Here is a 17,719-nt window from a genome sequence, read left to right as displayed (position 1 = left end):
GAAAAAAGAAATTAAGGAAGACACAAATAAATGGAAGCATATACCATGTTCATGGATTGGAAGAATTAACATCATCAAAATGTCCATACTACCCAAAGAAATTTATAGATTCGATGAAATCCCTATTAAAGTACCAATGACATATTTCACATATATAGAATATTTCAAAAATGTATATGGAACAATAAACGACCCTGAATAGCTCAGCAATTTTGAAAAAGAAGAACAAAGTAGGCAGGATCACAATACCTGATATCAAACTATGTTACAAGGCTGCTGTAATCAAAACAGTCTGGTACTAGCATAAGAACAGACACAAAGATCAATGAAACAGAATAGAGAACCCAGAAAGAAACCCATGTCTCTATGATCAATTAATAGTAAAGGGGGCAGGAGCATAAAATGGAGTAAAAATAGCCTCAACAATACATGGTGTTAGGAGATCTGAACAGGTACATGCAAAAATAAATGAAACTTGACCAACTTACACCATACACAAAAATAAAGTCAATATGGATAAAAGGCTTAAATATAAATAATGACACCATATAAATCCTAGAGAACATAGGCCAGAAAATTTCAGATATCCCATGCAACAACATTTTCACCAATATGTGCCCTAGAACAAGGGACATGAAGGAAAAAATAAACAAAGGGGACTACATTAAATTAAAAAGCTTCTGCACAGCTGAAGAAAATATCAGCAAAGTAAAAAGGGAACCAACTGTACAGGAAAACATATTTGCCAATGATACGTAAGACATGAGTTTGACCTCCAAAATATATAAAGAACTCACATGACTCCACACCAGGAAGACAGACAATCCAATTAAAGGATCTGAACAGACACTTCTCCACGGAGGACAAGAGGGTCCATAGACATATGAAAGGATACTCAACATCACTAGCCATCAGAGAGATGCAAATTAAAACCACAATGACACACCACACCAGTCAGAATGGCTATCATAAACACATCAATAAACAAGGGCTGAGAGGTTGTGGAGAAAGGGAACCCTAGTAAACTGTTAGTGGAAATGCAGACAGGTGCAACTACTGTGGAGAACAGTATGGAATTTCCTCAAAAATCTGAAAATGGAACACCCTTTTGATCCAGTAATTCTACTGCTGGGATTATACCCTAAGAATCCTGAAACACCAATTCAAAAGAACCTACGCACCCCTATGTTCACAGCAGCGCTATTTACAATAGCCAAGGGTTGGAAACTGCCTAAGTGCCCATCAGCAAATGAGCAGATCAAAAAACGGTGGTATTGTACATGTTGGAATACTACACAGCAGAAAGAACTCCTACCCTTCAGTACAGCATGGATGGAAATGAAGAGTATTATGCTAAGTGAAATAAGCCAGGTAGTGAAAGACAAATACCATATAATCTCACCTACAAGTGGAACCTAATCAACAAAACAAGGAAAAAGAGCCACAGACATTGAAATAATGAACAAACTGACAGGGACCAGAGTGGAGGAGGGATAGGGATAATGCGGAAAACAAGGGAAAGAGCCAAGTCAAGGAACATGTAGTAAGGACCCATAGACAAAGACAATGGGGTAAGGAATGTCTTTGGGAGCAGGGCAGGGTGATGGGGGCTTAGATGGGGCAGGATAGAACAATAGGTGGGAATGGGGATGACTGTAACTGAACAATAAAAAAAGGAAAAAAATAATGTCTATAAAAAGAAACTGGTTCCTACCTTCCAATTCTAATTCTCCTCCAAGTTTACGTTGCTTATTAAATAAGACTATGCCTCTGTGATAGACCAGGTCCCAGGAAGGATATTGGCATTACCATTCCAACTCTCACTGGGGATAGAAATGTATAGTTGCAGGCTCCCAGATTCTCTGTATCATATCTATATCTATATCTCTGCCTACCTCTAATATTTAAAATGATCTTTGTTTCAAAGAGTAGTGCCATCAAAAACTAATTTATACAGCTGACCACAGAATTTATCCAGTTCTTAAAAATTGGTTACTGGGCTGACTTTACTAATCCCATTTATCACATAATAACTCTTCTGATGACTGCCCACTTACAGTATCTCCAAACTGGTGTTTGAAGTCAGCCTCAGGAGTAGCTGAGCTTGAATTCCTTTCCTTTGGTATGATGCTTTGGGCCTAGACATAGAAACTTTTAAATGGAATTAAAAAGGAAAATACAACAGCTAAGATCCTGAAAAGCCCTCCAGCTAACTTCTGTAAAACACTACATCAAATAAGCTCATGTTTTCCATATGGCTAAACACTGGAATTGAAAGTGCTATTAGAACTGAAAACAATTATGATGGCTTTCTGCTCAGTTTAGACATACTACACCATGATTTTTAGAACAGAATAAGGAAACAAATCTAAAATGCAAAAGAAAAGAAGAATGTTACCCCTCCCCAACATAAAATGTAAGTGGAGGGCAATGGATTATTTTTAGTTTTAATTTCAGTTAAATAAGAATGTAGGAAAAAATTCTAGTAATACAACTGAGCCACAGAATGAACTTCTAAGACTTTAACAAAAGTCCAGTGAAAAGAATCCTTTAAGATGAATATGACAATATTTATGCACTGAAAACATAATCCACCATTAGGCTGAGGTAAATACAGTGGCACAATCCTCTGAAAAAATATTTCTGACATAAAAAGGAATTAACTGTGTGGAAAAGGAATGTTCTCTCTTCTCCATTCACACCTCAAGTTTGTGTAGACTGCTCTGCTATTCCTGCATTCCCTGTTTCAGTTTCTTCTCAATAGAATCATTGAGAAAACAGAAAAAGTGATAGTGAACCAGATATAAGCAATTTCCAATGAAGACCTTAATAAATAACTTTAAAACAAGCATTTTTAGGCTCTAGCCATTATCCATTGATAAATGTGGATCTGTTGGCTTCTTTTTTCTTGAACAATCACAAGTCTTGAAGGCTTCAGAAGATGTTGTCCTCCAGAACTGCGCAGTATTTTATTTACTGAACAATAGATTTCACTACAAACCTACCTGCTTCATATTCTGTTGACCACTCTACCAATATAAACTTAATCTTCATAAATACAATAGTATATATTTTCATGGCAACAAGTCTGTATCCCTTACTGTGAAATTTATTTTCAAGGGAATCTGATGTTCCATCATGCATGAAGTTATTTGCTCCCAAAGTAACTTCATTTGCAAAATATCAGTAAAGTTCATAGCTCTCTATTAAAATTCAAGCCACTCTGTCATGTAAATACAATTGGATGGCGAAATCTCACCACCTTCATGGCAGTCGTCAAAAACCTTTAAAAGAAAAAAGTTTATATTCAAACCAAAGTTTTAAAAGTATTATACTACTAGGTAATGTCAAATTAAATGTCAACTATAACTCAAATTTCTGCTAACGCAAATATAAAAACATCCAACACCCAGATATTTATTTCAAGTGCTATTAAAAACAAAACTTTCAAATTGAAAGATTGGGACTGTACTTAGGAACATACTATACTATAATAGGACCTGCTCTGTGATCACAGAATTAGTGGGAATCTTTTACTATAGCATAAAGATGAGCATGTTCACTTGCCCACTGGGAAAAAGGCTATCAGTAGGTAACACAGGAATACAAGGAGGACCTATACACAAGAATGACTTAATTTTGATTTACCAAATGTTTCATTTTTAGCTTCCCTTTTTGTGAAGGGATGCTGAATAGAATTCCTAATACACTAGCCTTTTTTCTAATAATTGAAACCATGGCATAGAGTGCATAGAAGTATAAAAGGGACCAGTCTCATGAAATAAAACATAGACTAGCAACCCAAGAATACAAATGCGACAGTGCCTATAGCACACAGTTGACACTCATAAGCTAAATGGGAATGAATGAATGGAGAGTGTTGGAGCATGGTTGTTACTTCTAAGCTACATGCTCTTAGGTCTTCCTTAGCTTAACTTCCCTCCTACTTAAGAGGAAATGACACCACTAGCTAAAAAGGACACAAGGAGGATTAAATGAAACCACATATATCTTCAAAAATATGTCTGGCCATGGTACATTCTCAACAAATCTCACTTCCACCCTACTTAGTTTAAATGATTAATGCTTGTCAAAAAGTGTCCATGTCAGGGCCAACACAAATTTCTTATGTAAGGCAAGATTTGTTCATTAAATGTCTGTCATCAACGTTACATGAAGGTTTGAGATCTTGGTCAACCCTGAGAGTGAGAAACTGGGGTGTGCTTTTGCTGGTACGTTATGTGGCAGTCAGGTGTAAAGTGAAGTCACTTCAACTCACCGGACAGAGTCCACAGGGGGTCCGAACCAAACCCGTAGGTGGGATGATTGGATTGACTGCCCTATAGAGTTTCATGTGTCCATCTACACTGCCAACTGTGCCTTCTTTTGCAGCAATGATAGTCATCTCCACTTTCCCATCATAGATGAGTGTATTCAAGATGGTCTCAATGTCCTCCATGGACAACTCTACCTATAAAAGGGGATGTGTGAAAAAGGAAACAAAAAGGACAAGGAGACATTCTTTTGGAGGGGGTTAAAAACAGTATAGGGTCACAATTTCTTAGCGAAATGGGGAAGCATTATGCTGGCAAGTAATCAAAAGTACAAAGAGGCTGAACAATGGTCCAATTTAGCACTAACCACTCATGCTGGGGACAGAACAGTTACCTCAAACTGAGTTTGACACTTTCTGATATATTTACTCTTATAAGTAAAATCTAGAAGTCTTCTAAAGTAACATTTGTTTGGCAAGAACTTGATAGAGATTTATAAAATGCTTGAGTAGAATGGTACTTTAGACATCAAACAATCTTTAGTCAAAATTCATAGTTTTTTTAACAAATGAGAAATTTGGGAAATGAAAATGACTTGTCCAAATGTCCACTTCAATTTCTTCTCCAACTGTAAAGCATCTAGCATAATTTCCTTATGTATAGGTCTTAAAAACTATGATAACACTGCTTGCTTCTCATAAGATAGAAAATACCAATAAATGACAACTGACACGATTACTTATGTTTAGCACGTATGTGCCTGACAAAGTCAAGAACTTATCAGAACAGATTTTTCGATTCTGATAGTGAAATGCACTGCCAGGCCTCCATTCTGCTGCTCTATCTCCGAAGCTCACATACAGTTAACCAGTGCCAATGGCAATGACCATGTTTGCCTAACTGGCTCAGGACAGTGCTTTCTCAAAGTGGGTTCTACAGAATACTTACAAGTTATCACCTGAAAAAAGGATCCAGATCAAATATGTTTGGAACACATTGTAAACTATACCCCTATGATAAACAAGTTTTTAAAAATAAGATTAAAATTAGAAACTGAGTTCTAACCTTACTGATTCCCAATTCACAGATATATTTCCATACTTCGTGTGATGATGCAAAAGAACTATTTCTTTGTATCATTGGATTCTGTTTGCTTTCTCGTGCTGTTTCTGCCTATAAGGGTAGAAACATAAATCTCAGGAAGAATACTAACATTTCCTAAATATAATTTATACAGAGCAAAATCAATAGCAGAAAATATTTTGTTTAGTACATGACTATTTACTCAATTATGCCTTACCTTGGTTTGCAGGAACTTAAAACACTGTTGGTTAAGCACCTCTACAAATTCAGATTCAAAATCCTGGTCACTGTACCAGGCTCCACCAGTCACAGACCGGTCAGGTTGCAGGTTATAGAGCATATACACCTTTTTTTTTGAGGCCTAGGGAAAAACATGCACAGCAGACAAGGTTATAAGCTCATTCTCCCAAAGCTGGGATTTGGGGAAAAAAAAGCAACACAAAACAACAAAAAAAACAAACACTTATATTTTAAGAGTTTTAGATTTACAGAATTATTGTAAAAAATAGTATAAAATTTCCATTTACCTTGTAATAATTTCCTTATTATTGACATCTCACACGAAGAGGGTACATTTGTCACAATTAACAAACCAATATTGATATATTATGAACTAAACTACACTTTATTCGTATTTCCTTAATTTTTCCATAATGTCCCTTTTATGTTTCAGGATTCTATCTAAGATACCACATTAGACTTAGCTGTCAAGGCTCCTGAGGCAATTTCTAGCTGTTACAATTTCTCAGTCTTATTGATGAACTTGCCAGTACTGAGAATTACTAGTTAGATATTCTATAGGATGACCTTAATTGGGATTTGTATGATGTTTTTCTGATGATTAGACTGAAAAAAAAAAAAAGACCACAGAGGTCAAATGACCTTCTTATCACATCATATCAAGAGTATTTGATTATCACCAAGTGATGACAGATTGTCAACATTATGACTTATCAGTGCTGATATTAACCTTTAATTTCCTGACTAAAAGTAGTGATGCTCACTTTTCTTCACTGTAGTTACTTTTTCTCCTGCCCTTTCTTGGGGAGAAAGTCACCATGCACAGTCCACAGTTAAGAATTGGGAATTATGTTTTACTTCCTTTAGGGTGGAATGTCTACATAAATTATTTGGAGTTTTTCTGCACATAAGATTTGTCTAATCTGCCCCATGTATTTATTTATTCAAACATTTATCTGGTGGCATGGATTCATGAATATTTATACTACTTTATTCTGCAATCTTGAAAACATGATGCTAAGTGAAAGAAGGCAGACAAAAAAGACCATATATTGTATAATTCTATTTATAGGAAATGTTCAGAATAGGCAAATCTATAGAGACAGAAAGCACATTAGTGATTGTCAGGGTCTGGGGGCAGGGAAAGTAGGGAGTGACTGCTAGTGGGGTCACATTTGGGGGTGATAAAAATGCTCTAAAATTAGAAGAATGTGATAGTTGCATTTTTCTGTGAAAACACTAAAACCCAATAAATCATACACTTTAAGGATTAATTTTATGATATATAAGCTAATATCTCAATGAAGCTATTAAAAATAAAGATGTAGGAAAATTATCAAAATCAAGCTAGGTGATGGGTATGTGGGGATTCACTATATTACTTTCTTTACTTTTGTATTGATAGGAAATTATCCATTAAAAATATGCAAGAGAAATAACATTCTAACTTAGGCAGTGGTATGACACAAATATCATTGATTAAATAAAATCAAATGAATATTAAATCTTCTTTGCAGTTCACCTGATTTCTAAAAAATATTACTTTTCAATTACAGTTAACATTCAATATTGGTTTATATCATTTTCAGGTGTACAGCACAGTGGGTAGACAATCATATATTTTACAAAATGATCCTCGCGATATTTCAAGTACCCAACTGGCACCATGACAGTTACTACATTATTGACTATATTCCCTATGCTGCACTTTATATTCCTGTAACTATTTTGTAACTACCAATCTATACTTTTTGTACACTTCACCTTTGCACCCAGCCTACCAACTCTTCCTCCACTCTGGCAACCTCGCAATTGCTTCTCTATATCTATGATTCTGTTTCTATTTTGTTTATTCATATATTTTTTTCTTTAGGTTCCACATATAAGTAGTCACACATTTTCTTTGTCTTTCTCTATCTAACTAATTTCATTTGGCATAATACTCTCTAGATCCATCCATGCTGTCACCAATGGTAAGATTCCATTCTTTTTTATGACTTTTTTATGAGTTATACATATGTGTTTCAATCACTACTTTTTTATCTATCCATCTATTGATGGGTACTTGGGTTGCTTCCATATCTTTGCTATTGTAAATAATGCTGCAATGAATATACGGGTGTACATATTGAATCAGTGTTTTGGGTTTCTTCAGATAGTTACCCAGAAGAGGAACTGCTGAGTCATAAGGCAGTTCCATTTTTAACTGTTTTGAGGAACCTTCATACTGTTTCCCATAGCAGCTGTACCAATTGCATGAATATCAAATTCTTAAATGCTAAAATTTGTGTTCAAGCCAACTTTAGTCTAGGGGAATCCTGGCTCTTCTGATGCCTAAATCAGAGAGGTCAACAGCAGATGTCTCTGATGGACCCAGCTCTGGAGTATGGAGCCCCTGAAGGACGTGATGGGTGGACAGGATGAGGAAGAGAAACACTATCTGCTGGAACAGAAGCTCCACCAAAGCAGGGATCTTTCTCTGACTTGTTCAATAATGTATCCCAAGCACACAAATCAGTGCCTGGCACATAGCAAATACACAACAGATATTTGTTCAATGAGCAATCTGTCAGGATGAGATAAATTCTCTTATATATCACAAAATCCAGGAAAAATGTTCATGATTCCAAAAATTGTCCTGAATAGCTTTAGATTTTTGAGTGGTTAGACAACTAGACAGTGCCATATCTAACTAAGCAGTACCTTCAAACTAATGAGCTAAATTTTTAAAAATCTTTTTTGATCAGTTGCTTTAAATCACAACATAGCTTAAATAACAATTTAAAAAACCCTGAAATATACTTGGAGCAATATATGTACAGCCAACATTCAAGAGAAGAAAAGAGAACACTACTCACTGCCACAGACTTAACAGCTTTGATAAGCTTTTTACTTTCCAAATTCTTTAGAATTTTATTAATTTCTGTTAATGGCAAATTACTTTTATACCGGATATCTCTGCTCCATATTCCTAGGAGAAAGTAAAGTAAAATAAGTTGAAAACTCTAGGATTTGTGTTTATAATCCCCATTGCTTATATTTCATTCCAAAACTAGCAAAATATATATGTATATACTCCTAGTGCTTAGCTATTGGAAAAATTAAGTGACTTAGAAGAAAGAATCTCAGATAGGGTAGCAAAAGCATGCAAAAACAATACCTAAGTTATATGTTCTATTTAGCAATTGAAAATTTATTGGAATCCTAACATGGAAACTTTTTAAAAACAAATGAAAAGGACATTTTTGTAATGAAAGAAAAATGTTGAATGTTATTGAATTAATGTAGTTTTGCACTACACAATGACATCTCACTCAGTGATAAACTGCATATATACTAGTAGTCCCATAAGATTATAATAGAGCTGGAAATTCTATTACTTGGTGACATCACAGCTGTTCTAATGTGGTAGCCCAACCCATTACTTATGTGTTTGCAGTGATGCTTCTGTGAACAAACCTGCCAGCTGTATAAAAATACAGCATATACAATTAATTACAGTATATAATACTTGATGATGGTAAGTGACTATGTTACTGATGTATGTATTTACTATACTTTTTATCATAAATTTAGAGTATACTCTTTTTACTTATAAAAAAAGTTTGCTGTAAAATAGTATGCTGCAGTAACCTCATACAAATCAGATTTACTGTGTCTGTTGATTGTATCCTTTTCTCTAGTGCCTGATTTAATTTCAGGTTGTTTTCTACAGCAACATGCTGTATAGGCTTATAGCTTAGGAGCAATAGTCTGCACTATTATAATCTAGTTGCGCAGTAGATTTATACCATCTAAGTCTACTTTCTTTTTAAAAAAATGTTATTTATTGATTGGAGAGAGAGAGGAAGAGAGAAACATCAACTTATTGTTCTCCTTACTTATGTACGTATTCCTTGGTTAGTTCTTCTATGTACCCTGACTGGGGATTAGATCCACAACCTTGGCTTATGGGAACAATGCTATAACCAACTGAGCTACCCAGCCAAGATGGTTTATACCATCTATGTTTACGTGAACTCTATGACGTTTGCAAAACGACAATGAAATCACCTAACAATGCATTTTCAGAACTTATCCATGTAATTAAGTGGTGCTTGACTATATTGTCTCTTCCATTCCCTCCTGCACCTCAATCTTTGTTTTCTATAAATTTCCCTTCAGATTATATACGTGAAAAACAAACAAGTTTGGGATCGGTCAGCTGCTATCTTCAAGGGAAAGCAAAAACCTCTTTATGGCAGCCCCTCTGTCCATTCTTTATACAACACTTTATTGGGGAGATGAAAAATAGGAAGATTATAGTTCTTATAGCCAGTAAAAGTCCTGCACAGAAAGCTGTAATTTTTCTTTCAAAAAAGGAAATAGTGAAAATGGGAATTTTATGTGAAAATACTTTGCTGTATTTTCTTCACAACAGAGAAGCATAATGATAGGAAGAATTTTTTTTAATAGAGAATGGCTTTTTCATAGGTCTATTTAATACATTTTAATTAAACTTTCTGATTAATACATATGAAAATTACATGGTTTCAGATTACCTCATAAATGTTAAAGCTAACAGATCAAAGAGATCCTAAATTGTAGTAACAACAATTTAGATATAGTTCTTCTATGAAGATAGAGGAACTAAAAAGCTGTTGAGGGACCTAGTCAGACAATGCCACACTGCACTACACATCTCTGTTTTTTGACAAACCCAAACAGATGTTATTATCCATAGTTTACAGAGATGAAGAAAATAAGGCTTCCAAAGCACAGAGAGTGAGGATTAAAAAAAAAAAGAACCTTAAGTTTTAATTTATTTTGGATAATACAATCACATAGTTCAACATTCAGAACTTTCTTTCCATCCCTAACCACAGTCATCGAACTCCTGCCTCCTTTGAGGCAACAATGACATCACTCCATGAGTCCCTTAAGCATATGTGCAGTACAGGGTAGGACAAAAGTAAGCTTACAATTGTTCATATGGAAAATAATACAATTAATAAATAATAATACAAGAATAAACTGTTTTGCATACTCACAATTGTAAACCTACTTTTTTCCTACCCTGTATATATGTATACTTCCCTCTCCTTTTTACATAAATGGCAGTGTACACATGATCCATACCCTGGGAAGCCAGGATCTCAGTTCCTATATCTAGTCCTTGTTTTTTTCTGCTTCTTCCTTCATATGCTTACCTTTATTTCCTGCATCCTCTATGATCTGATATACTAGTTTTTCTTGGTTATCTGATCCCTTCATTTTACTGCAGGGGAATAAAATAGAATTAGAAAGGCACAGAGAAACACAATAATCCAATAATCTACATGACTACTTAAATGAATCAACAGACAAAGTCATCACACTAATTTATTTACCAAAAAAAGGGCATACCTTAAAAAAGAATGAGACAAGTTAAAAAAAAAAAGTTGCAAAACAGTGAGGCTAGTCCTGACTGGTGTGGCTTAGTGAGTTGGGCATGGTCCCACAAACTGAAAGGTCATTGCTTCAATTCCTGTTCGGGGCACATGCCTGGGATGTGGGCCAGGTCTCCAGCTGGGGGCATGCAAGAGGTACCTGATCAATGTTTCTCTAGAACATTGATGTTTCTTTTCCTTTTTTTCTCCCTCCCTTACCCTCTCTAAAAACAACTAAATAAAATCTTAGAAAAAAACAGTACAGACAGCATGATCCCATTTTTGTCTAAAAGAGATTATATATAAATATATAAGCATCTGTATGTATTTATATATATATAGAAGAAAAGATATATACCAAATTATTAACAACAGTTATCTCTGGGAAATGGAACTCATGATAGGAGACAAGGATGATGTGTAGGAGGTTTACATTATGCTATTCTGTATTGGCTTTTTTTCAAAAGCATGTATTACTTTTGTAATAATTAAAGTTTTTTAAAAAGATTTTATTTATTTATTTTTAGAGAGAGGGAAAGGGAGGGAGAGAAACATCAATGTGTGGTTGCCTCTTGTGAGCCCCCTACTGAGGACCTGGCCTGCAAACCAGGTCTGTGCCTCAACTGGGAATCAAACTGGTGACCCTTTGGTTTGCAGGCCAGCACTCAATTCACTGAGCCATACTGGCCAGGGCAAAGGTTTTCTTAAAATGATATAATTTGGTGCTTACCCAGCATTCTGAGAATCCTTTATTCTATAGAGAAGGCCTGTATTGCTCCTTAAGAGATCCAACTGACCCTATATTTTTAAAATAGAAAATAGCAGTTAATTGCTTTGTAGATACACCAAATCCAATGACAAATGTCAATGAATGAATTCTTTAATGTTTTACACAGACTAAAATATTCTACCTGTTTTTTTTAAAATATTTTGTTTATTTATTTTTAGAGAGAAGGGAAGGGAGGGAGAAAGAGAGGGAGAGAAACATCAATGTGTGGTTGCTTCTCGTGCAGCCCCCACTGGGGAGTTGGCCCTGCAACCCAGGCATGTGCCCTGACTGGGAATTGAACCAGTAACCCTTTGGTTCACAGGCTGGCACTGAATCCACTGAGCTATACCAACCAGGGCTCTACTTCTTGTTATCTGTCAGTTCCACACTTGAGATTTAAGTTTTTGCCTACCTATCACATGCCATGTATTTTTAAAAACTTACCTCTTTATCTCATCATTTTCTAAAATATTAACACCTAACAATTACCTATATGCTAGATCCTGGCTTAGTTATATGATCAATGTATAAAGATTATAAACAAGCAGCTTTAGAATAATAGAAAAAATCTGTATTCAAGTTAAAATAAAATAAATACAAATAAAATATAATTTATGTAATATAAAGTTCAAAAAAAGGCTGACATGCATATTCTATCACATGATGATTAAATAAAAGTTACAAAGTTAATAGTGACATTTACTGATACATGTGATTTCTATTGTGTTACATGAAAATTAGGCAGAAGTTCAACCAATGAATAAAAGACCTGCAATTCTGTTGTTCTCTAGTGAGTCAAAAGTAAAATAAAGCATGTCTGACATATGCTTCTGAATTTCCTTGGGTCTGAACTTAGGAACACCCACATGACTGTACCACTGGGTTTCTGGCAGTATGGGGAAGCCACGGGTAAGACTGGGGAGACCCATGACTTGAAAATGGGTTTACCTATGGCTTAACAGTAATACCTCCCCAATGACTCCACTAAGCAGCAAAACTGAACACAAAGCTCAATTTAGAGGCTCCAAATCAGTCTTTTAATTCAACCAAGAACATTTAATGAACACCAGTCTATGATTGCTGTTTGGGGGTACAAACATGAATTCTAAAAAAGAATCACACAGCTAAATTCAATACAATCTGATTGGCATTGAGAGAGGTAAGTGCCCAGGCCAGTGTAGCTCAGTTGGTTGGAGTGTCATCCCATAAACTGAAAGGTTGCAGGTTTGATTCCCAGTCAGGACACACACCTAGGTTGCAGGTTCGGTCCCCAGTTGGGCCACATACAAGAGGCAACCAACTGACGTTTCTCTCTCACATCGCTGTTTCTCTCCCTCTTTCCTTCCCTTCCCCCCTCTCTAAAATAAGCATATCCTGGGGTGAGGCTAAAAATAATAATTTTTTTTTTAAATAATGTAAGTAATGGGTGGGATGGGCTTTCAGAAAAGAAGCTTTGGCCCAATCTGGGATTCAGGGAGGTTTCCAGGAGAAAAGAGCAGAGCTGAGTCTTGAAAGATAATGAGAAGTTAGTCTGTGAAGAATGGGAAGAAGGGCCTTCCCTTTTAAGCAAGGAAGACTGCTTGAGCAAAGGGTCTGGGGCATACAATATCATAATGTGGTAGGAAACCAAGAAGAATCTGTTCCCTTTGAAACCTAACTTTTGAGGCACAACGATGGCAAGAGGTAAGGCAGGTAAGGAAGGCAGGGGCTTAATGTGGTCAATTCATGAGTTTAGACTTGAATCTCTACTGCTAAAAAAGAAGCATTTCTGCTAGATAAGTGACTTAGTCAGATCTGTATTTAAGGCAGATCAGGCTATCTGCTCTGAAGCAGATGGAACCAGAAAATCCAGTTAGGATGCACTGCAATAGTCCAGGTAAAAGCCAAGAGCCTGAACACATGTGTGGGTAGTAGGAATGGAAATAGAGGGACAATTTGAGACTTATTTAAGGGCTAAAATCAGTAATACTTTGTGGTTTATTAATAATCACTCTTTTGTTTAAAATTCTTTAATAGCTCCACCACTGCCTACAGCCTATAAGCTAATAGGACTGGCAGTAGATGGGATCCATCACAGAGGTGGTAAAAGAGAGGAAGGTACTGAGGACGATTTTCAGACAGAAAGGAAAGGGCTGAAAGGGTGGTAACAGAACAAAAACATTTTCCATTGCCACAACCTCCCAGCATTCCTTCATCTATTCTTCCTGGAGCTGAAGATTTTTGTCAACATGAATTGACTAGAAAGCATCAACAGTCCCTTTTCCTGGTGCTAAAACAAGGGTCAGCAATCTAGGCCATTGCTTTTTACAAACAGTTTTATTGGAACACTGCCACATCCATTTATTTAGATGCAGACCATAACTATTTTCTTGAAAAATTGATCTATTGTGACAGAAACCAAATGGCCCAATAAAGCCTAAAATGTACACTCTGGCACTTAAGTTTTTAAAGATTTTAATTATTTATTTTTAGAGAGAGGGCAAGGGAGGGAGAAAGAGAGGGAGAGAAACACTGATCAGTTACTTCTCATACATGCCCCAACCAGAGACCAAACCTGCAACCCAGGCATGTGCTCTGACCAGGAATCTAACCAGCGATCTTTCACTTTGCAGGATGATGCCCAACCAACTGAACCACAATAGTAAGGACTGCTATCTGGTACTTTATACAAAAAGTTTGCCAAACTGTGAGCTAGAAGGTTGAAGGGAACAGTTTAACAGAAAATTCGCCTGTCCTCAAATCTCCATATCCAGAGTCCTTAGAAATCCAATAATGCTGATAGATTTAAAAAGTGTAACAGCCTTCAAATGAGCCCTTAGTATAGAAATCTTTTACTTAATTGCTACTAAGCAAACCAAAATGCTCTCAGGACATGGAAGTTTTGATGATAGAGGAAAGGAAGGAGAAATAGGCAGATTTAGAGCATGGGGACTACTAGTTAGGGTGTTTTGGGGCAGTAGAGGAGAATGAAGAGGTGAGAGCAGGTGAAAGGGATTCACTGAAAACAAAAAAAACCCCCACTGCTATTACTTGGGGCACCGCCTGCACTTCCTCCCAGAGGCCCCACACTGTTCACATTCAACTGGACTCATTCCTGCTTCTTGAAATGCTCAATGTAAGATTGTGGAGAATGATACCCTAGTAAGTTGGTTCTTTGATGACTCTGAAAAATCAGGGCGATGTATTTCATAGGGAATGTCCCAACACCAGTACGAAGAAAACAGAAGGTGAGTAGAGACTATGTCTATATACCTTTATGTATCTTAAAGACAATTAGGTTAAGAAATATAACAGTTAAACAACATATTTACTTCATTTGTCTTGTAAAATAATTAATAATTTTCTTTTTCCTCAATTCAGGCAATTTGAGCTGTTTCCTGGTTTAGAATCTTATCAGTCACAACCTAACATACCTTCTAATGTTTTTATGACTAATAACAGAAAGTAATTACAATGATAATTTAAAAAAACCAATTACATTAACTAGTTGGATTCACCTTACCATAGACAACAGTCTATTGATTGCCACTGCCCGCTGCTGAGCCTCTATATGAGGCATTTCATTTTGAATTACTTGGTCTGTAATTCCATGAGGGAACTGGTGACATAATTCTATAATCCTAAGAACAAAGACATTAACAACATTATTCATGTTTTTAGTTATTTTTAAGAGGCAGTGGGGGGAAATACTAGAACAATTTGAAATTGTGTCTTTTTTCACATTTGGGTTTCTATGATGGTTCTGAATCAAAGCTTTCAAAATACATGTTTATTATTACTTAAGGAAAATATTTTTCTTTCACTAATATGAACTTTAGAACAAAAATCAATGAAAACAAGGAAAAATCTTAATCCTATGACTTCAATTTTCAATTTTCTCAGACACGAGTACGACAAAATTAAGCTACTGTGCATTGGACAGCCATAAGTGTGCAAGCAGGAGGCAAGTCAGATACTTCTGGTGGGAAGCCAAAATTTTTAACAATTCACAACTACGGCCTGCTTTTAGAATGATCTCTACCAACCTCCACCCCCCTCCCCCCAAAAAAGTCCAAATCTTCACCTTGTCATGGCATCATCATGTTATTCATAACAGTTTGAGAAATTTGGTCCTTTTAAAACCATGTATGTGGTAAGCTAAAAGAAGCAATGCAATGATAGAGAATATAAAATAGAGAGAGGCTTTAGGTGCCCCACAATCTTGACTTAAATACTGCACCAAAACCGTATTTGGCTAAATGATGCTTTGTAATCACAAACTGCACCCTAACTTCGCCCAAGCGTTCTGTCGTGGTAGTTACCACAGTGATAAGAGCGATCTAGGATCAGAACGTGTATCCTCACGTTCTACTGCAAAAACGCCGTCTCCTTTTTGAGAATCGACCAACCTTAACTCAGGAAGGCAGCGCATCATCATAAGTTCCCGAACAGCATCGCCACAGCTACACAAAATTGCAGACTGTCAAGTTCCTTTCGAACTTCTTAAGAGTTTTGCTCTTCAGGGGTGAGGGGGAGGTCCAAACCTGGCAACCCCCTTCCTAAGCGCTCAATGAACTTGTGCCGGTACCTCCCGAAGGTCCCCGATGAAAGGATCCCGCTGCCCAAAAGACCCGCCGCCTGCGGGGCTCCGGACCCACTAATTTACCTGTTTTCTATTTCTACCGGATCTGCGTCCGGCAGCTGCAGCTTCACCTTCACCTCAGCCATGAAGGTGTAGTTCCCACCCCTACTGGGAAGAGACGCGCACAGTGCCCAGACAGCAAACAGCAGCACTGGTGAACCCGAGAAGACAGCACCAGGCCTGGGCGGTGGGCCTTCTTCCCCTTGTCGCAGCCGGTCCTTCCTTATCTGTCGGCTTGAGGTGGCCAAATCACGCCTGTTCCCCCACACTCACGGGCGCCGCCATATTCTCTCTTTTTTTTTTTTCCAGAATGCCATTGCCTCTCGGCGAACGAGTCTAGTTCCCTCAATCTGAGTTGAGATGCCGGTTTTTAGCACCTTTCCAACCTCTGTGAAGGCATATTCTCGGACGCCTACGGTGAAGCCTTGGGAAAGGAGCTTCAGGCGGGTACCCCTCACCCCGTCAAGCCTCAGGGGCGGAGCTGGTTGCTCCGAACCGGGTTTCCACCAATGACCTGCCTAGCTCTCAGTAGGCGGGGCGCGACTCGCAGCGTCTTTGGTAACCAAGACCTTGGCGAAGGAGAAGGCCTGAGGCAGTGAGAGGTGGGTTTCTTGGGTGGGGACTGCAGTATCTCGGGGGTCTCAATTCGGTCCCGTTAGCTGCAGGTGGTTGAGGAGGAGGACCTCCCACACTCCTGTCGAAAGAGAAAGAAAATCCCTGACTGCCCGTAATTGGCGGGAATCGGGACCAGACGGGGTTCCGGATCGGAGTGACGAAGGGGCAGTGAGGGAGATGGAGTTGGGGCTTGGGTGTGCTGTTTTCCCCACACAGTCACTTGGGCCTGTCGGTTCGGTCTACACCTTGATCCCCTTTGCTTGAGGCCCACTTGCCGCCCCGGACTCCCAAGGGCTGCCCCTAGGTAGCCGCGCCCGATTTACTCGCTCCTAATTACTCATTTTTTTCAACTATTTTTTGTTTTAACTGCCTCTCACGCAGATGGAAATGTGACGACGCGCAAGCCCCCTAAGTCCACCCATCCTTTTGTAGGGGCTAGTGATCTATTAGTATTTGCAATTCAAATTCTTGACCTCCGACCTGGAACTACGATTGTATCTTACCAGGCATTAAGTTCTCTCCCTTATTTGTTTATATCACTTTTGGGAATACAGTCTGTGACAAAACTCAAACCACAAGATGTTCAGAGCAGCATTATTTATAATTGCAACAATCAAAAGAAACTAGTAATATCTTTAATACCTAACCACGAATTGATAAAATTATATAAGTACATGGAAAATTGTAAATAATAGAGTGAGAGGCAATA

At 37.4% G+C, this 17,719-nt stretch overlaps 1 protein-coding gene across 2 annotated transcripts; it reads right to left on the bottom strand.

The window, feature by feature from the left end:
- Positions 1–1,149: 1,149 nt before the first annotated feature.
- Positions 1,150–16,629, bottom strand: POLR3F (RNA polymerase III subunit F). Of its 2 annotated transcripts, none has more exons than XM_045832946.1 (9): positions 16,420–16,629; positions 15,277–15,394; positions 11,736–11,803; positions 10,787–10,854; positions 8,456–8,568; positions 5,575–5,718; positions 5,340–5,447; positions 4,280–4,471; positions 1,150–3,284 (listed from the first exon to the last, which is right to left on the bottom strand). In XM_045832946.1, the coding sequence occupies exons 1-9, from the start codon at positions 16,479–16,481 to the stop codon at positions 3,207–3,209; spliced, it is 951 nt and encodes a 316-aa protein (XP_045688902.1). In that variant the 5' UTR covers positions 16,482–16,629; the 3' UTR covers positions 1,150–3,206. The 2 variants fall into 2 exon arrangements, with proteins under 2 accessions (XP_045688902.1, XP_045688903.1); XM_045832947.1 differs by lacking the exon at positions 16,420–16,629 and adding an exon at positions 16,163–16,378.
- Between the last annotated feature and the right edge of the window lie 1,090 nt (positions 16,630–17,719).

Source organism: Phyllostomus hastatus, unplaced genomic scaffold (assembly GCF_019186645.2).
Source record: "Phyllostomus hastatus isolate PE091 unplaced genomic scaffold, TTU_PhHast_1.1 phas_contig_17, whole genome shotgun sequence".
Classification (NCBI taxonomy): Eukaryota; Metazoa; Chordata; class Mammalia; order Chiroptera; family Phyllostomidae; genus Phyllostomus; species Phyllostomus hastatus.
This window is presented reverse-complemented; position numbering and strand designations above follow the sequence as displayed.

Excerpts from the sequence above, each read along its gene's own strand:
- POLR3F (XM_045832946.1), bottom strand. The coding sequence starts at position 16,481 with ATGGCTGAGGTGAAGGTGAAGCTGCAGCTGCCGGACGCAGATCCGGTA. Across the intron at positions 5,719-8,455 it reads AAGCTGTTAAGTCTGTGGCA|GCCTCAAAAAAAAAGGTGTA; the intron begins GTGAGTAGTGTT and ends GTTTTTCCCTAG. Across the intron at positions 5,448-5,574 it reads TTAAGTTCCTGCAAACCAAG|GCAGAAACAGCACGAGAAAG; the intron begins GTAAGGCATAAT and ends CTACCCTTATAG.